This window comes from Cavia porcellus, unplaced genomic scaffold, assembly GCF_034190915.1.
Source record: "Cavia porcellus strain 051 isolate PalLab524CR breed Dunkin Hartley unplaced genomic scaffold, mCavPor4.1 scaffold_23, whole genome shotgun sequence".
NCBI lineage: Eukaryota > Metazoa > Chordata > Mammalia > Rodentia > Caviidae > Cavia > Cavia porcellus.
The window spans coordinates 54435335-54458520 of NW_026947506.1; the positions used below are offsets into that span (position 1 = coordinate 54435335).

At 47.1% G+C, this 23186-nt stretch overlaps 1 protein-coding gene, 1 long non-coding RNA gene and 1 other non-coding gene across 7 annotated transcripts in view; 2 read left to right on the forward strand and 1 right to left on the reverse strand.

Annotated features, from left to right (window-relative positions):
- The window catches only part of Ogdh (oxoglutarate dehydrogenase), a 62819-nt gene extending 47100 nt beyond the window's left edge, over positions 1 to 15719 (reverse strand). For 3 of the 5 annotated variants that reach the window (XM_063234395.1, XM_013148222.3, XM_005001922.4), the window contains exon 1: positions 7416 to 7664. In XM_063234395.1, the coding sequence (XP_063090465.1) occupies positions 7416 to 7637 (222 nt within the window). In that variant the 5' untranslated portion in view covers positions 7638 to 7664. Of the gene's footprint in view, positions 1 to 7415; positions 7665 to 14991; positions 15237 to 15584 lie in introns of those variants that run through there. The other 2 variants (XM_005001921.4, XM_005001920.4) reach the window with 2 other exon arrangements.
- Positions 15720 to 15743: 24 nt separating this feature from the next.
- LOC101789347 (uncharacterized) lies at positions 15744 to 21192 on the forward strand. Its single transcript, XR_216211.4, has 3 exons — positions 15744 to 15857; positions 16150 to 16238; positions 21035 to 21192. It is a non-coding gene; the product is annotated as an uncharacterized LOC101789347 (long non-coding RNA).
- Positions 19411 to 19517, forward strand: LOC111755639 (U6 spliceosomal RNA). The gene has a single exon (XR_002790200.1). It is a non-coding gene; the product is annotated as a U6 spliceosomal RNA (small nuclear RNA).
- Positions 21193 to 23186: the final 1994 nt, after the last annotated feature.

Genomic DNA, 23186 nt, shown 5'->3' on the forward strand with positions numbered 1-23186 from the left:
GCACCAACTGTGCTTTTCAACTCCTATAAATATCAACTATGGAACAGTACGTAACCAAGAAGAACCAGCCTTGTGATCCTTTTTGGTTTTCTCAGCCAGCAAAGCTGAGCAGGCAGCCACTCCCTGAATGTCCTGGCATCCCGTGACCACACTGCCTGCAGTCCAGACGGATGTCGAGCCAGCTGTGATGGGCAGCTGACCAACTCTTTCCTCTGCAGAGAAGGTTGGCTCAAGGACTTCCCCGAGCCTCCCACGGCCATCCATAGCCACCCCTGGGTCTGTTCTGCTGTGTGGAGGGCCAAGCATCTCCTGAACTTGCCCTAGGAATGACATTGCAAACCTGAACACCTGGCAGTTCTGACCACATGAACCAGCCTCCACGTAGGGAGGCCCTGGATGGACAAACTGCCCACTTCCAAAGCACTTGCCAACTGCTGCTTGCTGCTGAGGGCTTAACACAAGCCTCCAGAGAGAGAGCTGGACAACAACACTCCTACCATCCAGCCCTCAGCCACCCTGTCCACAACAAGCAGGTTTTCCTGAGACCTGGTTGTGACCAGCACCCACCATCACTCCAGCCACCAAGCAAAGACTCGGAGGAGTGCACTGAGGCATCAGTATGGGCCACAAGTCTACCAAGGCTGAGTCGTTAAAGCTGGACCCGACGTTCTTATCCCTCAGTTAAAGTAACTAAATGAATGCGAGCTCCTTTATGGCAAAGCCAGTTTTTAAAGCAAGGGTGGCATGGGGCTGGGGATTTAGCTCAGCGGCATAAACGCCTGCCTTGCAAGCAGGCAGTCGTGAGTTCGATTCCCGGTACCGATAAAAAGGAAAAAGACAAAAAAAAAAAATAAAATAAAATAAAATAAAGCAAGGGTGGCAGAGGTTAAGAGGATTATTTCCTATCTCTGCCACCTTTCCTCCATATATGTGAATTAAACATCAGTGAGCACCCAAGATTACCAAAGCCTGCCCCATGGACGGTCCCTCTGGTCCCAGGATGCCATGCTAGACTCAAGGTGGCAGGTAATGCAATAACCATGAAGAGGGCTGGAGGTTGCTACCTGGTTTTATAGCCTCCTGGCCCACAGAGATGCCCTGTTTTTCTAGCAGGGTGATCTTGGTTTCCCCATGCCGTAGGAGGCCTATGAACTGCTCTGGCCAATGTACTGGGGCTGGGCCACGAGATCCATCCATCCTGTGCGCTGGCCCTGCTGGACAGCCTTTCCTTCTCACTGAGTGCCTCTCAGGCCATCAGAGCCTGGTGAGCAGACACAACAGGCTTTCATACTCTCACCTGGCCAAACTTCAGCCATATGGGCCACCAAGGAACCCTTAGAATCATGAGAAATGCCACACTGGTGCCCTTTAAGTTGCCAAGTTTCGAGGTGTTTGTTATGCCAATGCTTGAGAATAAGGCTTTCCCTGCGCAGAGATTACATCAGAGACATCTGTGACTACCCTCCAAAGCAACCATATGGCATCTTTTGGGAAAGGCAGGTGCTTAGGTTGGTGGGGTTGCCCATAATAGCATGCTTCACTCGAAACTATAAACCCAAGAGAGGCCAGGCAGAGCCAGTGGTCACCTAGCGTCACGTGGTAACAGCATCCCTGGGCAGGGAACCAGCGGCGTCATGTGCGGGCTTTGTGCCTCTATGGAGTGCTACTCTAAGGTTACAGGCAGAATGCTGGGCTTTCTGAGGCACTGTCACAGTGCAAGGGAGGACACAGAGCTGTCCCAAGGGCCCTGAAACCTCCCTTGGCTGGCCTTGGACGTGGCAGGAGCCTGGAAGTTAACCAAACTGTCTTACCCCTCAGGGTGCTGCACCTGGCCTGGTAGAAGCCCTCTCATCGCCACCCCAGGCATCATGGTGGTAGGACCTGGCTGACTCACAAAGCCCAGCACCTTCAGCTCTTCAGAGCACAAGGCTGAGCCTCATCTCACTCTTGCTCCCCACTGGTGTCTGCCCCCTCAGCGTGCTGCCGTCTCCCTTCCCCTTCCATTAATTGCTGACTTTTTAAAAAAGTTTTTGCTTAAAATGTAAGCTAATCATTAAAATTATCACACTCCCAAAGATGTGGCGACCTCATTCTGAGCTGGTGCCTCTCTTCCCGCCTGGCCTAAATCAGCTCTGGGGTGTCCTGGACTCAGTGCCTCGTGCTTCCTCTGGGCACTCAAACTTGCTCTCCCAGGTGCAAAAGGCGGCACTCACAGCCCTGCCCACTGAACAAAATAACCATGACCCTTGGCTTCACCTTGGGTTTCTGGGTTTCTTCACACACAAACTGTGGTTCTTCTCTTGCTTGGCTCCTCGTCCCAAGACCCACCGCTTGCTGCCAACTCCCTCCTGAGCAGACACCCAACCCCTCCAGCTGCCCTGGGCCCTTGGGGGCTCAGTATAGCAGGCATTTCCTGTGAGAGCTGGCTCTCTCCTCGCCCTGCTGAGTAAGCACAATGCCAAGGATATCAACACTGCAGATGCCGCTCTGTGCTGCTTGCTGCCTGCAGAGAGGTTCATTTTTCTCCCTAACTTAACCACAAATACAGACCCCTCAGGAAAAAAATATCATGATAAAGCTGGGGCTTGTTTAGGTGGTTTGTCACCACTGCTGGGACTGCTTTTAACAAGAGGAAGCTGAAGAGCCCAGAGGGGCAGCTTTGAAGGCTTGATTACTGAGATCATAAAGTAACCGAAGAGAGGGTTATATATAAAAGGGAGCTCACTGGTACAGTACACATGCTTAGCCTGTGCAAGGCCCTGAATTAATTATTAACACCACAAACAAAAAGTATTCCAGGCACTAGACTTACATTACCTAAAATGCCTTCTGAGCGCGTCACTGAAACAACCCTGAAGTGCTCTGTAGAGAGGTCACCTCAGGGAGTTGTGGGTGAGAGCAAGAGCATGGCCCAGTCCTGCCCCGGGAGCAAGAGGCCAGGACAGCTCTGCAGGGCCTGCCAAGAAAGAAGCCCCAGTGAGCGTGGGAATGGAAGGGCAGCGTGCAATGCTAGCTGAGTAGATCCAAGGTGGTTCATTGTTTACCAAGCAAAAAGGCCCTGCCACCCTTCATGGGCAATGGCACAGATGACAACAGGCTTATGCTTCCTAAGCAGGGAAGTAGCAAAGGGTCAGAGGACAACATGTAGAGGAAAGACAGCAGCCCTGCACCCTGCCCTGGCACACACCAGGCCCCAACTCCACAGCAACCATCGTGAGCCAAGTCACAGGCACACCAAAGCCCTGACCAACTTGGGCATCGGTGGAACAGCCCCAGGGGCAGGGCTCAGGAAGTGGGCCAGGGTCAAAGCAGCAGGCACAAGGACAGATACAGGGCCAGTGACGCCCACTGAGGCTGTTGTGAGCACTCTAGGGAAGATGATGGCCCCAGCTCTTCCCACCTCCCAAGGCCACAAGCTGGCATGGGAAGAAGCTGGCACCTCATCCTACCAAACAAAGAGACCAATGTCCAGACTGATGGGGCTTAGCTATTTACTCCTGATCTTAAACACTGAAAAGGATAGTGTCATTTTGGGTATGTTTAAGTGAAAAAACATAAAATGGCCAATTTCCACATGTTCCCAGCATGCTGAGGCCCTAATGGGGAGACCTTCCACGCCAATGGGGAGGGCCTCTCATGCCGGCAGAGAGGGTTATGGGGACTTGGTGAGGTGTGCAATCAGCCTAGGGGACAGCAAGGGTCCCAGAGATGACAGAACTTGGGACAGTGGTCAGATGACAGGACACTCATTGTAGATCATTGTGACCTGCTACAATATTTACCACAGATGTAATTTTCATTTTTCTTTACAAGACAAGGCTATATAGGCTATGAAGCCTAGGCGGGCCTTGAACTTGCAGTGATCCTCCTGCCTCAGACTCATGAATGCTGGGATTATAGGTGTGCACTCAGGTTGTTAAATTTTTAAATAAAAGTAAATAAATAAATAAAAATAGGGATCCAAGCTATGGCCCTGGCTTCGTATAGTCCCAGCTACTTGGGAAGCTGAGGAGGGATGATCACTTGTTTCCAGGAGTTCAGGGCCAACATAGTAGGAACTGGCCTCAGAGGGAAAGAAAAGTATATACATAGATGCAGTATGTAACTTTCTTAGTGAATACAAGGTCAGGCATGGTGGTACACACTTGTACTCTCAACATCCTGAGAAACTGAGACAGATCCAAAATAAAAAAAGGTTGGGATGTACTTCAGTGTGCATGTCCGGGTTTATGCCCAGTACCGTGGGAATAAAACAGGCAGATACAACCAACTACAAAACATAAAACCAAATGTAAAAAGACAGGCAAGTGTGGCAAGCTTTTAAGTTTAAGCTCAGTGGAGGGGGTGGGGACACAGCTCAATGGCACAGCACCTGCTTGGCTAGGACAAGGTCCCGAGTTTGATTCTCAGTATCCAAAAAAAAAAAAAAAAGCTCAGCCAGGGCAACTCAGTGAAACCTTGTCTCAAAATAAAAAAGGGCAAGAGATGTAACTCATTGTGAAGCTTACAGATTAAATCCCCAGCACCATCTAAATAAATAAATAAATAAAATGGGTAGCTTGAAAACTGTGGGTAGTGTCTGGGTTTTACCAGACCAACACAGAGCAGACAGCTGCAGAGACGGCTCTCAAGGTGTTCCCTTTCTCCTTCTCTCTTCTGTTATGACTGAAGACAGCATGACATGACATTTGAACAAACAGGTAAGGAACCTGGCCATCTATAACCTCAACATTCTAAGAGGCTGAGAGGAGGATTTCAGGTTTGGGTTAGCCTGAGCAACTCAGTAAGACCATCTCAGAATTAGAAAATAAAAAGAATGGGGGACAAACACAGCTCAGTGGTACAACACCTAATTAGCAGTACCATGCACAAACCCAACTGAACAAAACACAGTAGGTAACCAAAAAACAAAATGAGGAGGAGACACTGAGTTTGTTCTGCTTCTACTAGATACAAAAGACTGGTCCCAGCAGCCAGCATGAGTGCTCTGAAAGTGATGATGGAATCCGATCTCAAGACATTTCTAATGTGGAAGTGAGGGACCAGAAAGATGACTGGCACATTACGTGTTTCTGTATTTATCATCTCTGCTGAAACCATGTGCTCTAAAGCCCAGACACAAATGATACAATGAAGTGTTTACAGTTCTGTGGGTCACAGATCCAAAGGCAGTTATGGATCATCCCCCCTGAAAACGTGCACTGCCACATACGGACTCACACTGCGTGAAGAGGACCCCTCGTGGTGTCCACACAGCAGAGGCGGCCTGAGGTCCAGCCAGATCACAGCCAGGTCTCTGGAGAGCACTTCCTGCCCCACCCTCCCTCTGCAGGCTGGAGAGGCAGGGACCAGGCCTGAAGGCCTTCGGACTGTAGAGCAGAATGCCAGACTCCCACCCCAACCTAGGGATTCTTCCCTGGAAGCTGTGTCTGGGAGTCCCCTGGCACTGACTGTGGAACCAGGTACTCCTGCCCATCCTGGGGCACTGAGAACTACTACTCCACCTGGCCACCGAGTGTTGCTTTCTCTGACATCACGTGGTGAAAAGATTTTGAGGAGAACCAGAGTCAATTACCCAACCACCAAGGGAGCACAAAGCTGTTAGGCTTTCACAAAATACCTCTCACAAGCTCTGAATAGAGGCTGGACACAGAGGGACATGCCTGTGATCTCAGCTACTTGGGAGGTTGAGGCAAAAAGATCACAAGCTTGAGCTAGTCTGGGCAACTCAGAGACCCCATGCCAACGTTAAAAAAGGGCTGGAGGTGTAGCCCAGGGGGAGGGCGCTTGCTGAGCACGCACAAGGCTCTGACCCCAGCACTGACAAAAATAAAAGCTTCCAACAAGAGCAGCAATGGCAGTGCTGCCCCGTATCCGCAGCACCGGGGCCACAGTTCCCCATGTGCCCTCCAGCCTCAGGTCACCAGTGTGGGGAACACACACAGCCCAGGTGCCTTTCCTCACCCAATGTGCTGTAATTCGGGAGCTATGGTCTCTACCTTCGAACACCATTAAGGCAACTTGGTTGGTTTTATGGTACTAGGGACTGACTCCAACTGGCATAAGCTACATTTCCAGCCTATTTATTTATTTACTTGGAGCCAGAGTCTGGCTAAATTGCCCAGCCTGGCCTCCAAACCTGAGATCCTCATGCCTCAGCATCCCAAGTAGGGGTACTGCGGCGTGTCCCACAGCGTGTGGCTACAAAAAAGGTGACATCTGAGCAAAGGAAGAGAAGAACAGTCCTCGCACAGACAATCGCGAAGCCTTGCGGTTGTTACTCCAGAGACAACCTGCGCCTGCTGTCACAAGGAGCCTCCAAGGCCCAAGCAGAGCACAGCAGGGGCCACTGTCACAGGCACTTTTCACGCGCAATCTGTTCTCACTGGGAAATGAACTGCAGATCTCTTGCAAGATACCAAGTCTCACCTGGCTCAGGTACAAGTGAAAATGGGAAACTGCTACCAAACAGGGCCCGAGGCTGCAGCCATTGCAGCAGGGCCATTTCCCAGGCTCACTAATCCCTAGAGTCAAAGCTTATTCCCAGGCTGACGGGGCAAAGACCCCTTCCCATGAGGTAAGCCCAGCGGCAGGCAAAAGCCCAATCACAGCAATGGTCAGCTCAGGCTGGGGAGGCCCCCTTGGCCATGCCAAGCTACATCCCGCCCGGACCATTTCCTCCTCCTCCTGCAGACTGCATGTACCTCCTGCCATGGGCTGTCAAGACTGGCAAAACCAAGTAGTGGCCCCTTAAACCTTCATATATGCACTGGCCACAAAGAGAATAAATGTAGCAGCATGGTTTCTATTGGCAAACCTGCTGAGGGAGGAGAAAGCTAGGGAAATCAGAAACAGGAGGGGAGTAGGAACACAGTAATCTATGATCTGTAAGGTCATTTATGCAGAAAGTACACAAGGAGACTTAATTGTTGTGTGTTACAGCATCCTCTGGGTGCCAGAGTTTCCCAGTTCAAACTATGTTTGAACTATATTTCTTCCCAAGAACCTCTGGTTTTTATTCTCAGAGGCTTCATCTGAAGTTGCTCCTGGGAGGATCCTGGAGGGCTGCGCATGCATTTCCCAGTGTCCTTGCAGGGCTGCATGTATGCTTTCCGATGTCCTTGCGTGGCCACACGCTGATTCCCGTGCCGTTGCCTTGTGTGCTAACAGGACCACAGGTGTGCTTCTTTGCATCTGCACAGGGTTGAGCCTGGTGTCCACTGCCAGACTAAACAAAGACTGTGGTTTCTGTTGAGGTCACATTGGTCTGAGGCATAGGACGTGGCAATGGGTGCAGGGCTCTGGCTGCCTGGCTGCTGGGCCACCGGGCACCATCTTGGGATGCACACTTACCTGGGCAGCCAGTTGGCACCAGGTTGCCTTGCCAGCTGCACTCACCTGCCTGTGAGCCTTACCTTATGTACACTTTTGGGGTTCTCCAGCCAAGCACAGTACATCTCCTCCACATAGTTCGAACTAGTCCCACTCAGAAAGGGCTCAGCAGCGACCGGGGCGGAGTAGCACCGGATTTGTTGGAACGTCCTAATGGCTGCTGGTTTGTTTTGTGAAAAAGTCTTAACAGTCTGGGAGGCCGTCAATGGCCTCAACTTAGCAGCACAAGTCCTTAAGTGAAACATGTTTGTCCTGAAGTCTTTCACAATGACCTGTTTACAAAAAGAGAGAAAGCAAGGAAGTTTAAAGGGAGAACTATTAAACTTTTAAAAAGAGCTACAGGAAAACACTCTCCTTGCCTGCTGAAGAGAATTCTAGCCTGCCCGAGGGCTCACAAAGGTGCCCAAGCCCACATGAAAATGTGACATGACACACACACTCGCTCCCTACTAGGACCCTGCCCTGGCCAAGTGAGTCTACAGTTCAGAGCTGGGCGCACCCATGCTGCAGCATTCAGGGGGGCTCTGGATGGCAAACAGATAGAGGGCTCTGACTCATGCTAAATTGATGATATTCCCAGGAAATGATGCAAACCTAGGAGGCAGGGCCTGGGGTAAGCGAGTGGGTCACAGGGACTCAACCTCAGGGCCAATGATGAATCCCCAGCCCCTTCCTCTGGGTCTATCTCTGCTTCCTGGCTGCCATGAGGTGAACAGTTCCTCCGCCACACATTCACTGTGACGCTCTGTTCACCCCAGGACACAGACTGAAATCTCCGACCTTTCCTTGCTCCAGCAGTCCCGGGTGTCTGGCACAGGGACAAGAAGCTGAGTAACAACAAGGGAGGTAGGTGCGCAGTTGCAGATGTCATCATCTGCACTTACAAAGTTTCTAACTAAACCAGGTATGCTGGTGTCTGCTCAAATCCCAGCATCCCAGGGGGCTGTGGCAAGTGGATCGAAAGATCCCAGAATGGGTAACCTAGTGACTTACTGAGAACTTGCCTCAAAATAAAAGTTTTAAATGCCCAGGAATATAGCATGAAGGCCCTGAGTGTTCAATTCCTAGTACTGCCCCCTGCAAGTTCAAAACTAGTAGAATGGTTTGACAGATATATATGACCTTCTCTACCTTCAGACACTACAAAACATCTGCCAAAAAGATAACAAGGATAATTTAGGATTAGGAGTAATCATAAAATGAAAGTAAGTTTTTTAATTAGAAACTACAGAGCACTTGCTATACTCACAGTACTCTGGAGAAATTAGAAAAATGCTTTGCTTACCTGTACATAATTTAACCTTCAGAAGTAACTACAGAAAAATCCCTCAAGCTGTGAGTATGGGAGTGATGCACAACAGGCCAGGGACCCAGGGCAGCTCTCCCAGGTGAGGAAGAGGAGTGCACAGGGAGTGAGAGGGCTTCAGGCAGAGCTCCAGGAGAGCCTGCCGGGGGCTGCCACCTGCCAGCGGCTGTTAGGGCTGGGGCTGGACCAAGGAGAGGAGCAGGTGGTTCTGTGAAGACTAAACTGCAGCACAGTTGGTAGTCACCTGGCAGAAACCCACACGCTCTCTAGAAGGTTCTGCTGTACTGCTCGCCAAAGTCTGCTTCCTCACGTTTCACTAAGGTCACAGGACTGCAGCAGCAGAGCCAGGACCCCAAGCCAACCTCCCTGACAGCACAATCCCTCCTCTGCCCCAGGGCAGGCAGGCAGGCACTTGTCTAAAACCCAGTTCTCCCGGACTACACAGAGTCACAGAGGCTGAGTCAGGGGGCAGAAAGGATGAAGGAGCCTGTGGGACAGGGGCGGGAAGAGGTCTAGGCAGACACAGCGATGGTCTGCTTACTCTAACATATAATCCTCTCTCAAACTAGCTACCTTAAACGGGGCATGGTGGCACATGCTTGTTACCCCAGCACTTAGGTGGCTGAAACAGGAAGATTGCCTCAAATTTGAAGCCAATCTGAACTACAGTGAGTCCCTGTCTCAAAAACTAAATAACAACAACAAAAACTTCAAGCCAACTAGCCAGGCACAGTGGTTATAATCCCAGCACTCAGAAGGCTGAGGCAGAGAGGACCACATCTGATAAAGAAGTTATAAATCAGGGCTGGGTGGCTCAAGTGCTTGCCGGGTAAGCATCACAAGTTCAATCCCCCATACCAAAAAAAAAAAAAAAGTTATAGGTCCATCAAAACTTGGAAAGAGTTCAAGGTCCTGGGTTCAATTCCTGCTAGTGGGAAAAAACAAAAAGCTCAGGACTCAGGAGATGGGGAAGGGAACAGACTGTCTTTCTCCCTCTGAGAGGCCTGGCTGGCAAAGGGCAACCAACTCAGCAAAAGAGGCCTTGGAGGAGAATCCTGGCTTCAGGTTTGGGTCAAAAGGCTGGGGTGGCTTGTGTGCCTCCTGGCCTGACGCATCCCTGCTCATGAATTTGCCTCCAAGCAGGTGTCCCGGTAGTAAAGTTGAAATTACACCTTTCCTCCAGGCTGGGGCATGGCTCAGTGGTAGAACCAAGCTTGGCATGCTTGACACCCTGGATTCTATTTCCAGCACCACCACAACAAAATACACCAAGAGCTGGATGTGGTGGTACAAGCCTCCAGAGGCTGATGCAAGTAGGATCATTTGAGTATTCAAGATCAGCCTGAGCAAGCCGGGTGTGATGATGCATGCCTATAATCCCAGCACTCAGGAGGCTGAGGCAGGAAGATTGCCATGAGTTTGAGGCTAGGTTGGGCTACAAAGTGAGCGCAAAGCCAGCCTGAACTGCATAGTAAAACTCTGTCTCAAAAAGACAAAATAGGGGTGGGGATTTAACTCAGTGGCATAAGGACTTGCCTGGCAAGCATGAGGTCATGAGTTTGATCCCCAGTACAAACAAAACAAAACAAAAAAATCACTGAATAAATCACCCTGGGCAACTTATCTTGTCTGCAAACAAATCAAATAAAAAATTCAAAACTACACCCATTTGCTAAGTGTGGTGGTAGATATCTGTAAAGCCAGCACACATGGAGGCTGAGGCAGAGGACTGCCGTAGTATGCCAACCTGAGCTACATACGCAAGTTCAGCCTACACTACATAGGGTGACCCTGGCTCAAAAAAAAAAAACAAACAAGCAAGCAAATAAAAAACCCTAAAAGACCACACCCATATTTACACATACATAATGGAGTCTACATGCTCTGAAACTTCCAGAAATACAAAGGCGTGATCTACGCTGTGTTTGTAGCTCAGCATTACAGCCCGCCGCAACCATGGCCAAGGCCCTTGTCCTTGTGATAGAGGGCTCCAGGCCTAGTGTCCTCAGCTGGACTCAAACTCTGATGCTTGCTCAGATCCTGAGGGCTGGGACTACAGAAATGCCCAGCCAGGAATGTAAGGTTTATTCTATACTTCACTAAAACTGGTAAAATGACACCAGCCAACTTGATAAATTACATCTATACAATGAAGTAGTTAGACAACCAATGAAAAGAGCCAATGCAGGCCAGGTGTGGTGGTGCACACCTGTAATCCAGCACTCAGGAGGCTGATGCAGGAGGATTGCTGTGTGAGGCCAGCCTGGGCTACACAGGGAGTTCAAGGCCAGCCTGAACAAGATAGTGAGACCCTGTCTCAAAAAAATAAAAATAAAATAGCTATGCAAAAAGATACACCTCAAAATTACATATTAGCTGGGCACGGTGGTATCTATCTGCAATCCCAGCTACTTGAGTGGTTAAAGCAGGAGGATCCTAAATCTAAAGCCAGAGAAGACAAGTTTATTGAGACCATCTCCAAATGGTAAAAAAGGGTGAGGCTACAGATCAGTGGCAGAGAATAGTACCTACCTATCAAGTACAATCATCAGCACCACCAGACGGTAAAAAAATGCAGGCACCCTCTTCTAATTCAGAACTCAGGAGGCTGAGGCAGAATTTCAAGTTCAAGGTCAGCCTGGGTCACACAGCATGTTCAGGCTGGCCTGGACTACATAGCAGGACTGCCTCAAAACACCCAAAAACAAAGCAGAACCAAAACAAAACAAAAAACCCACACAAATATAACTGGAATTTCAAAATATGTTAAACTCACAGAAAGTCAGAAAAAAACTCATGAAAATGAAAAACCCAAGCAAGCTTTGTAAATAAGGAGGGAAACAAGGATTGAAGGGAAGGGAGTGGTACAGGAAAAAAACGGTACCAAGATGTATCACGCATAAATACAAATGCTCTATGGTGAATGTGATCGTCATGTGTATCTGAATTGTACCAATATACTTAAAAATGAAAATTCAGAGTAGTCAATAAAGAACGAAATGGAAAACATTAGTCCTTATCAATAATTATATCACATTTAAGTACACACATTAGAAGTCAGATGGCACAGGGTAAGAACAGGACCAAACTGTAAACTTATATACAAGAAACTCATTTAGGTTTTTTTTCTTTTTTGGTCTTTGAGGCAAGTTTCACTATATGGTTCAGGCTGGCCTTTAACTCACATTGTAGTCCAGGTTGGCCTCAAACTCGTGGTGATTCTCCTGCCTCAGCCTCCTGAGTACTGGGATTACAAGCATATGCCACCACACCTGGCAAGAAACTTACTTTAAATACATGACGTAACACAAAGTAAAAGGATGAAAATGATGTATCAATTAACATTCTAATAGTAATCAAAGGAAAGGACCTCTGTGGCTGCCAAAATAGACTTCAGAGCAAATGTGATTACCAGAGCAGGGACATTCTATAGTGATGAAAAACACTCTGCAAGAAGCTATGGCAATCCTGAATGTGCATGTGCCAAACAAGAAAGCTACACAAGACGTGAAGCGAAGACTATTTATATATTTATTTACACAGGGTCTCACTATATAGTCCTGTCCTCAAACATACTGCAATCCTCCTGCTTCAACGTCCCAAGTGCTAGGATTGCAGGCATGCACCACTGAACCTGGTAAATGATGATTTATAGTCAGACATTTTACACTTGCCTTTAAGCAATAGATAAAACAGCTAGAACCAAAAATTAGCAAGGCTGGGGTTGGGGATTTAGCTCAGTGGCATAAGTACCTGCTTTGTAAGCAGGTGGTTGTGAGTTTGATCGCCAGTACCAATAAAAAAAAAAAAAATTAGCAAGGCTGTGGAAGAACTCAGTAATGGCACAAACCAACAACACACCCAGTGAGAACAGGAATTTCATGACCCTGTAACTATTAAAGAAATTTAACTTGTAATTAAAATACTCCTAGAAAAGCAATCTGCAAGCCCAGAAGGTTTCATTAGAGAATTCTACCAAGTATGCAAGGTTAAATTAGTTCAAATTCTTCATGCTATCTCCTGGACAATACAAAGGAACACACACTTACCAACACACCAAATCAAAAAATCGTAGGAAAAAACAATAGCTTAGACTAATACTTAGGGGTGCAGAGGCAAAGCCCCTTCACAAAACATTGCACATGGCATTTAGTAACACATACAGTTATATACTACGGCCTAGTAAAGCTTATTCCAGACAAAGGCGTGGAGCCAGGAGTGGTGGCACATTCCTGTGACCCCAGCATTCTGGTGGGAGACTGAGATGGAAGAACTGCTGTGAGTTTGAGGCCAGCCTCGCCTATTGCATAAGTTTGAGCACAGCCTCAACTACATAGTGAAGACCTTCCCTCAAAAAAGTCTTGTAGATTAAGTTCTCACACCTGACGGCCACAAGCACACTCTAGTAAGACAATGTTAAACCAGACTTCCTCAAAATTAAAAATGTTTTGAGCTGGGGATTTAGTTCAGCGGCATAAACACCTGCCTGGCAAGTGTGAGGTCATGAGTTTGGTCCCGGAAACAAAAAAAAAAAAAAAAAAAACACAACTAAAAATGTTTATTTTGGGGTTAGGGATATGGCTCAGCAGCACAGCACCTGCCTGGCAAGCACAACAACAGGAGTTTGATTTCCAGTACCAGAAAAACAAAACAAAAAACACTACAAAGTAGGAGGAAATGTGTAAGCCACTAATTCAAAAAGGACTAGTACAATTTAGAAGGCACCATAGCTGGGATGAATCTCTAGGGAACTTTGATGAGTGGAAAATCAATCCCACTCCCTTTACTTAGCATTCTTAGCAACCAACATTAGGCAAATAGGTGTACTGTTGCCTTATTGCCAGTAGATGAAGGGTTAAGGGCGGAAAGAAAGTCAGTGTTGATTTTAGCACAGACAGTGTGGTAGCATAAGCTTGTAGTCTCAGCAGTCAGAAAGCTGAGGCAGGAGGATCAATGGAGTTGGAGGCCAGCCTAGGCTACACAGGAATTCAAGGCCAGACTGAACTACATCGAAAGACTCTCAACAATTAAAAGGCAACAGCCAGCCATTACCCTTTAGATAAATGTTTTGTACCTTGAAGTTTACTAATATAAATATCTGGTTGTGATACTTATATAGTCTGGAAAATCTACCACTGGAGAAAAGTAGGGGAAGGAACACAGGAATCTTTGCACTGGTTTGTTTTTTTAAGACCAGGTCTAGCTATGTAGTTCAGGCTGGGATTACAGGTGTGCACCACCATCCCAGCCCTTTTTTATTTTGATTGTATGTAACAGATATGTAGAATTTCTCAAAAATTTACAACACCTAAATTTTAACAGTTATGTCAAAAAATAAAAATGAGCTAGGCATGGGGGTGCATGCCTGTAATACCCAGGACTAGGGAGGCTGACACAGGAGGAGTTTGGTGAGTTCAAAGCCAGCCTGCACAACATAGTGAGACCCTGTCCCAAACTGCTACTCCTACAAAAAAGGCATGGGGATTTAGCTCAGTGGCACAAGCGCCTGCCTGGCAGGCACAAGGTGGTGAGTTCGATCCTCGGTTCCAAAAACTAAAAAAAATTAAATCAGGAAGCAGACTAGCACCACACAGAACCTGTGGCACCTCAAACTTAAAGACTTCCCAGCTTCCAAAACCATGAAAAATAATTTCCAGCCTTTGATAAGGAAGGGGGGGGGCTTTAAATGTAATCAAAACGAACAGAAATTTGTGTGTAAGTATTTCTGAGCCAGGCATGGTGGTGCATTCCTGGTGCAATCCCAGCACCTTACCCTAACACGATTCCCTCTGCTGCTATCACCGAAAGAGAAAAGGACAACTGAGACAAGCTTGAATCATAAAATTGAGAGAAAACCTGAATAAACCGTTTACTTTATCTAGTTTCTACCACCAACTTTGGAGGTCATGACCCTAAGCCCTATCCTCCCAAGGTCTCCTTCAGCTGACATCTCTGCCACGGAGGTGGGGGGGGTGTCACAATGCTAAATTGTCTTGGGACTTCCTCAGTCTATCCCAAGCTGGTAGCCTGCTTCTTGGGGGCCTGTACAAACGTGTGATAAGTGACCTTTGGTTACCAAAGGACCTAGATCTCCAATCCTAAAATGCTCACAGCCGCCATCTTCCGGACATGCGCACAATGAGCCGGAAGTGGGTCTGCGCGGGCGCCGACCACCGGGCACCGCCCCTTCCCCACACCCAGCTCACTGATGCAGCCAATGTCCCTACACCTGTCCTCAGGGAAGTAGGCGACTAAACTTGCGAAACTTGTCACTTCGGGGTTTGGCACTGTACCTGGCTCGAGGTCAGGTCCCCACTACATCCCAGCGGCTATCACACACCCTTGGCAAGGGAAAGGACGCCCGAGAGCGTGTACACAAGCGGGCTTCCTTCCTCCCAGGTGCTGTCTGCCCCGGGCGGCAGGTGGGGCCGAGGTAGCCGCCAAGGTCACGCAGCCTGGTCCAAGACGGCGGCTCCCCAGGACAAAGGGACGCCCGCACGGAGGACGCAGCCCCACGGAGCCCGCCATGTGACTCCGCTACGACCTTGGGGTCACCCCGGCGGCCGCGCCGCAGCCCGCCAGCCGCCCGCAGCCAATGGCGAACCACTCCGCGCCCTGCGCGACCCCCCGGCGAGCGCCCTCACCCGCCAATGCCCGCCCGGCGGGCGGACCCCGTTGCACCACTCGCTACCATGCCTGTCAGTCAAGCCCTGTTTCCGCCCACCACCGCCACCCTCCGTCTGCCCAGCTCTGTCCAGTTCCACTGCCGTCCCCTCAGCGCCCGCGGCCTCAAGGACAGGGCAGCCTCAACCTCGGCCATGACCTCCAGGTGGCAAGCGTCTAGCCAGCCGGCACTGACCCACTCCCAGCTGCAACGCGCAGTTACCTGTCTCCTGCTCTGCTCCACCCGAATGAGACGCAGAGTCCCCCACTCCCGGGAACCAAACTCTCAGCCCCGCCCCGGCGTGTAACGTCAACACGTAGTCGGCCCCCAGGGCAGAGTCTCGCCCCTTTCACTGGGTGAGGGTTGTGACGTCACAGAAAGTGTGAACGTCACGGCGCAGACCGGCCAATGCGGAAGCCACCCTGGGCGGGCGGGGCAGGGTTGCAGTCGCACCTGGAGAGGTCCCGGAGCCACGTACCAGTGTAGTTTCTTGCAGTGAGTAATGCATTCTACTTCTTAGGAAACCAGTAATGAAGATTGGGTTCATGTGAAAATTTTCACAGCGCAAAAATAGGTTGAAGTTGAGTGTGATGGTGCACTCGGGAGGCTGAGACAGCAGGGTTGCAGCAAGCTCGAGATCAGCTTTTGCAACATAGTTCAAAGCTACACTCAACTGTTCGCTGTCTTGTCTCAAAAAAAAAAAAAAGAAAGCCAGTGTATGTGGATCGCCAGCATTGGAAGGACAAAGGACAATGGTCTTAATCAGCATAATTGTTTTTCCATATAGGACATAAGCATCTAAATCTGGGCCAGGATTCAGGCCAACGCTCTGCCACCCTCCTGTGGGTGTGACACAGCAGTTGCCAAAAGGAAAAGGTAAAGTCTGTGTGGATTTGTTTGTTGTTTAATTATTTTTGCAGTCCTGGGATCAGATCCAGAGCCTTCACATTGGGGTACATCCCCCAGCCCATTTTAATTTCATTAAATAAGTTGCCCGGCCTGGGCTCAAACTTGCCAGATTCCTGCTTCAGCTTTCCAGTGTGTGAGGATTGTGGGGTATTCGAGACCAGCCTGGGCTACAAAAGTGAGGTCAAGCCTGCCTGAACTGCACAGTGAGACCCTGTCTCAGACCAACAAAAGAAAATTAAATGGGTTCGATCCCAAGCATCACCAAAAAACAAAACAATGGTTAAATATACGTATACTAAGAAATTGGCATTTTACCTATGCAACTCAGCGACATTAATTTCATTCACAACATTGTGCAACCAGCACAACTATTTTCAAAACTTTCTTACCCTAGCCTCCACAAAAAAAATAATTCTGCATCAGGGATGTAGCTCAATGATAGACCACTTGCCTAGTACATGTGAAGCCTTGGATTCAATCCCCAGCTCTGAGGGGGGGAAAAAAAGCAATAAAAGGAAAGAATAAGTAGCAAATTTCTTTCCAATCATAGTTTTAGTGTTCTTAGTGATAATAAAGGTTTTAGTGATGCATTGTTTTTTAGTGGTCATAATTGGACAGTGGATTGTGTCAGATGTCCCTTCCTCAGGAATTGATTTTGTTGTTGTTTTTGGTACCAGGGATCAAACTCATGACCTCAAGCTTGCCAGGCAGGTGCTTATGCCACTGAACTAAATCCCCTGTTGTTTTTTTGAGACAGGATCTTGCTATACAGTTCAGGCTGACCTTGCATTCATTGTGTATCCCAGGATGGCCTCAAATCATGGCAGTCCCCCTGCCTCAGCCCTTGAGTAATTAAGATATTCGAGCATTTCTCCTTTTTTCTAAAAGTGTTCTAATGTGACTTTAAAAAACAAAAATACTGTGAGTTTCTATTAGCTAAATCTTGGAAACACCCCAAATGACCATCAACCAATGACTGGATAAAGAAGATGTGGCTTTTCTATACAGTGCCATAAAGAAGGATAAGCTTGAGACATTTCTAGATAAATGGATGCACCTTGAGTCCATACTCTTTAAGTGAAATAAACTGGCACACATGTTCAAATATTGCATGGTTTCTGTGGTTTAAGAAACTGAACATAGCACAGCGTAGTGGTCCACTGCAATAATCCCAACACTTGGGAAGCTGAAGCAGGAGGATCGTTTGCAGGTTTGAGACCAACCTAGGCTACAAAATGAGCCCAAGGCCAGCCTGAACTGCATAGCGAGACCCTGTCTCAAAATGAAAAAAAGGAATACGGACCGAAATGTGTAATAGATACTAAGAAATGGAAAGACAATGTTCAAATTAGAAGGAGAAGGAGGAGGAAAGGAAAAAGGGAAAAAGGAAACAAAAATGATAAAGATAAGGGCTAGGGCAAGCACGGGGTCCTGAGTTCAATTCCTAGTACCAAAAAAGAAAAAAAGGGATAAAATGGAAACAAAGATTTTATAAATGAGATGGTGGGGGTAGGCTGGGGTTATAGTTCAGTGGCACAAGCACCTGCCTGGCAAGCGCAAGGTCTTGAGTTCGATTCCCAGTACCAAAGAAAATAAGGCAGAGAAAAAAAGGAAGGGAGAGGAGTAGAAAAAAAGAAGATATATCAAAAATATATATATATATATATCATGTACAGGTTCAAATTCCCTATGATGAATCTGATCATTATGTATATCTAAAATGTACCAATACAAAAGAAAAAGGCACCTAGCGAGGTTTAAATGTTGGACCAGTTCCTAAAAAAAGAAACAAATCCTGTGAACACTGCTGCCAAGTGTCATTTTATTACACACAGCTGAGTCAGGTGAAAATCTGGGCAGTCAGACAGGGCTCGACTTTCAGGAGAGTCAATGCTAGAGATGAAAACTCATACAACCATGACTAGAGGTACATGTGTTGGATGCCAGATCTTTATCTCAAAAAAAGCCACAATGACCAGGCCTATGTGCTACCCCAAAAGATAAACAGTAAATTAACATGAGTCACCCCAGTGGGGGAACAAGATCCCCTGATTCAGCTCTTCCTAAAAAGGCCCTTGTTCTTTCCATCCACACAATATGACCTGCTTCCCCATCAGATCAACATTACCTAAGCCACTATACTCCAACCTTGTTAGTTGGTCATAGTTTTGTTCCACGTTATACCCACCTTGTGATTTTGCTCTACAAAAGTTACTTTATAAAATGGGATCTAGGGCTGGGGATTTAGCTAGCGGCATAAGCACCTGCCTGGCAAGTGCAAGGTTGTGAGTTCAATCCCCGGTACCAAATAAATAAATAAAATAAAATGGGGTCCAGAGCAACCCAGTTTTCAGGTCCCCTCCTATATCTCAGGAACCATCTGTGTCTCAAGAATATTTTCTAGTTTTTTTTTTTTTTTTTTTTTTTTTTTGGTATCAGGAATCAAAGGCAGGACCTTGTGCTTGCCAGGCAGGTGCTTGTGCAGCTGAGCCACATCCTGGACCCCAATATTTCCTACTCTTAACCACTGTTGTTCCTTAAAATTTATTCTTTGGTTTTGGAAAACACGAACTCAGCATATATAACATCTAGCAGGTAGAGAGTTAATTTCTTCTGTTATCAATCTAATGGAAAACCAGGAATCTTCAGTAAGAAAAGCAAACCAGGTGCAGTGGTGCATACCTGTAATCCCAGCACTCAGGAGGCTGAAGCAGGAGGCTTGCTGTGACTTAGAGGATAGCCTGGGCTACATAGTAAGACCCTGTGGGGGTTTTTTTGTTTGTTTGTTTGTTTGTGTGTTTGGTCTTTTTCTATACCAGGGATCGAACTCACGACTGCCTGCTTGCAAGGCAGGCGCTTATGCCGCTGAGCTAAATCCCCAGCCCCAAGACCGTGTTTTAAAAAGAAGAACAGGAACCATGGGTTTAGCTCAGCGGCGTAAGTGCCTGCTTGGCAAACGTGAGGTCAGGAGTTCGATCCCCAGCACCAAAAAAAAAAAAAAAAAAAAAAAAAAAAAGAACAAAGCAGTGCGTGGCACCTCGGTAACTGGGTATGACAACCTTCAGGTTGCTCAGTGCAGTTGGTTGTGAGTTATGATTGAGAGAAGGTGTGTTTTAGTGTGCTATAAGTCACAGATGCTGTGCTCGCTTCTGCAGCACATATACTAAAATTGGAACAGCACAGAGAAGATTAGCATGGCCTCTGCGCAAGGATGACACGCAAATGTGTGAAGCCTTCTATATTTTACCAAAAAAATCACAGATGCTAAACTACACATTAACATGAGATTCTGCTTCACAGTACAAAAGCTGGTAAAGAAATACATAAAATGTTACATTTAGCGTGTGATGCTGCCACAGTGACACAAGTGCTGTGAGCAATTTGGCAGTGGCTGTGAACTGCCGAAGGGAGGTCCTTCCACAGGAGAAACCCTAGAAGATTTTGAAAGAGGAAGTGAAATGATGGGATCAAACAGTGACAGACTCCTAGGAGAACTTCTGGGGTCTGTGCACAGCATTTTAATGGTGATTTGGACCTGGGGCAAAGCAGTGGAATATTCAGTCCACAGTTTTGACCATGTTCATTGGTTTCACCAGCACTGTATGGCAGTGCTGCTCCAGATTCCCGACTTTTAAGAGTTACTATCACCATCGATGAGGCTTGGGTCTGTGGTTATGATCCTGAGACCAGTTTCAGAGTTCTTAGTGGAAACCACCAGTTCTCATGCAAAAAAAAAAAAAAAAAAAGCATCAAGATCCAATATCAAATTGAAGTTGCATTTTTTGACCTTGGTGGAATTGTGTCAGATTAATTGTACCCCCGAATACTACACTGAACTCTGAATATTACAAGGGCATATTAGAATGTTTAAATGATGTGCACTGGGTTTGGTGGTGCACAACTGTGATACCAGCATTCAGGAGGCTGAGGCAGGAGGATTGCTGTGAGTTCAAGACCAGCCTGAACTGCATGTTGAGACCCTGTCTCAGAGAACAGGGGGCTTGGGATGCAGCTGGGCTGAGGATGTTACACCCAGGGGTGAACAGATAACCATGCCGCACTTGTCACACCACACCACTGCTCTGCTGAAAACAAAGCCCCACCATCCTAAACCTGGTACCAATAAAGAACTTAAGAAAGGCAAAGTTCAGTGTAACAAAAGATGATTTATATGGGGAGAAAGATGGAAAAGAAAGAGGGTGGACAGCTGCTGGGGGGGGGGGGGACACAGGCCTCAGAGCTGAAAGCCTGCGAGGAGCTCTTATCCCTGGCTCCTTTTATTGGGGATTGGTGTCTTTCCCATCCCCCAAGTGTGCTGCCGACATCCGATCTGTTCCTGGGCCTGTCTTGGACCCTAACCTAGGCCCCTGGCCATTTGGTTTCCTGCTCCAGCTTCTTAGGAAGGAAAATTATATCATGATTAAGTAAAGGGGATGCGTGCACGTGTGTGTATCTGGTGCAATGTTACACAGTGCCAAAGTAAGAACTCAAATGCTGGGTTCAGCACTTTCTGTATTTTAGCCTGCACAACGCTATTGGTTAAATATTCCTCTTATCTATAAATAACCACTTTATCTGTTTCTTATATATTCTCCCAGGGTGTCTTCAAACGAACAAATGTCAGGCTAAATTTACTGTGTGCTGTCTTCTGTGCTTTTTTAAATTTAAGTGTATTCTTGGGGGAGGCTAAGGCAGGAGAATTGCTGTGGGTTCAAGGCCAGCCTGAAAACCCTATTTTTTTTTTTTTTTTTTTTTTTGTACAGGGGATCAAACTCACGACTTCATGCTTCCAAGGCATGTGCTTGTGCCACTGAGCTAAATCACTGGCCCCCCAGCCTGGTACCCTATTTAAAAAAGAAAAGAAAAACCATATTTCAAGAAATAAAACCTAAAAATTAAAATAAAAAAATTCTTTTTGGAACTCTTTCTGTATCAAAGCCTCCTCACTTAGCTGCAGAACCACATGGTGGAGTCTGCTTTAGGGTAGTGCCTCCTGTTCCCTGCAGATTGGCTGGGGCGGCCCCTCTGGACTGCAGAATCTGGATTAGCTTCCTTCAGGTGCCAGGTTTGCCTGAGTGGGTGGGACTGCCTGGCTGCTGGGTGGTCAGATAAGGAAGATGGAAAAGTCTTCTGTGGCCCAAGCCCCAGTCAGGTTCTCATCCACTGACTGAACTGACCAAAGCAATCCACTTAAGAGTGTGATAAAGAATGTGTGACAGGCTGGGTGTGGTGGCCCAGCTACTCAGGAGGCTAAGGCAGAGGCTCACAAATCCAATGCCAGCCTGGGAAATTTAGTGAGATCCTCTCTCAAAATAAAAGGGCCTGTGGACTGACGCAGCTCAGTCACAGGGACTTGCCTAGCAGGTGCAAGGTCCTGGGCTCAATCCCTAGCCCCAGAGGAAAAAAAATCAACTACTTTTAAGGGTAAGGTTTAGTAGTGTGAAATTCATGGACACTGCTATGAATGAGATGCCTAGAACTTTCTCATCTTGTAAATCTGAAACTCTGTACTCATTCAGGAATCCTCCCTCATAGCCATGGTGACCATGATTTTGCTTTCTGCTGCTACAGTTTTGACAGCTTTATTATTATTTTGAGATGGGAGTCTTGTTCTGTAACTCAGTGTGGTCTTAATTCACTATGTAGCCCAGTGGCCTCATTACTCCCAGTGATTCTCCTTCAGCCTCCCAAATGTCGACATGATAATAATGCTCCATCACACCCAGGTTGACTGCTTTAGATACCTCATACAATGGAATTGCACAATGTTTGCCTGCCTGTGACTTTTAATTTTATTTTGGCGGTACTCAGGATTGAACCCAGGATGTTCATTTTGCTGCTACAGTTACACCTCCAGCCATTTTTTATTTTAAGACCCAAATTAACCTTGTGACTTGTGAACTTGTAACTTTGTGAACTTGTGACTAGTCTGGACTCAGCCTTATTTTCTTCTTTTTCTATTTCTCCTCCTCTTCCCTTCTTCAGCCACCACTGCTGCCACTGCTGGTTTGCATTTTTTTTAAAATTTGTGTGTGTGCATGTGTGAGCTATTCAGGATTGAACTCAGGAGCACTCTTCACTGAGCTATATTTTACCATTTAAAAATTTTTTACTTTGAGTCAAGTGTGGTGAGACATGCTTGTAATCCCAGCACTCAGGAGGCTGAGGCAAGAGGGTTCCAAATGCCTACATTTGGAAGAGTCCTTGGCAAGTGGGACCTTGAGGGAAAGACGAAAACAATGCACAAGAAAGCCTCGATAGAAGGTAAGCATTGTGTAATCCGTGTGGTCTCAGGCTGCCTGAAACATCTGCTTCTTAGTCCCAAAATGAAGAACAAACAATGCTATAAATGGGTCCCCATTCACTGTGATGGGGGCTAGGGAACTCCAGGCACTGCTAGAGAAGATTGTACCTTCCTAGTGCTCAGCCAGTGGGAAGGGACCTGCATGGTAGGTTGTAAATTCTTTGCTGTGTTCTGTGTTCTTTTCCCTCAGACACCAGGTTTGCAAGTCTGATTCCATTAAAGCTTGGCTCTTGTTGTTTTTGCTACTTTTTAGGGTGAGAGGTTGAATCAATCTCTTTTTTTTTTTTTCTTTTTCCTTTTTAGGCAGGGTCTTGCTATGCAGTTTAGGCTGGCCTTAAAATCTTGGTGATCAAAAAAAAAATAATCTTGGTGATCTTCCTGCCTCAGCCTCCTGAGTGCTGGGATTACAGGCTACACCATCATGCCTGGCTTTTTTTTCTTTCTCTTGTATAGTACTAGAAATTCAACTCATGAGCACTCTACTATTGAGCTACATACCTAAGCCCTTTTAAATTTATATTTTTATTAATGCTTGCAGTAGATAGTGATTACATCCATTATGCTTAGCCTTTGTAAAATTCAGTATTGCAAGATAAAAGTTTCACTGAATT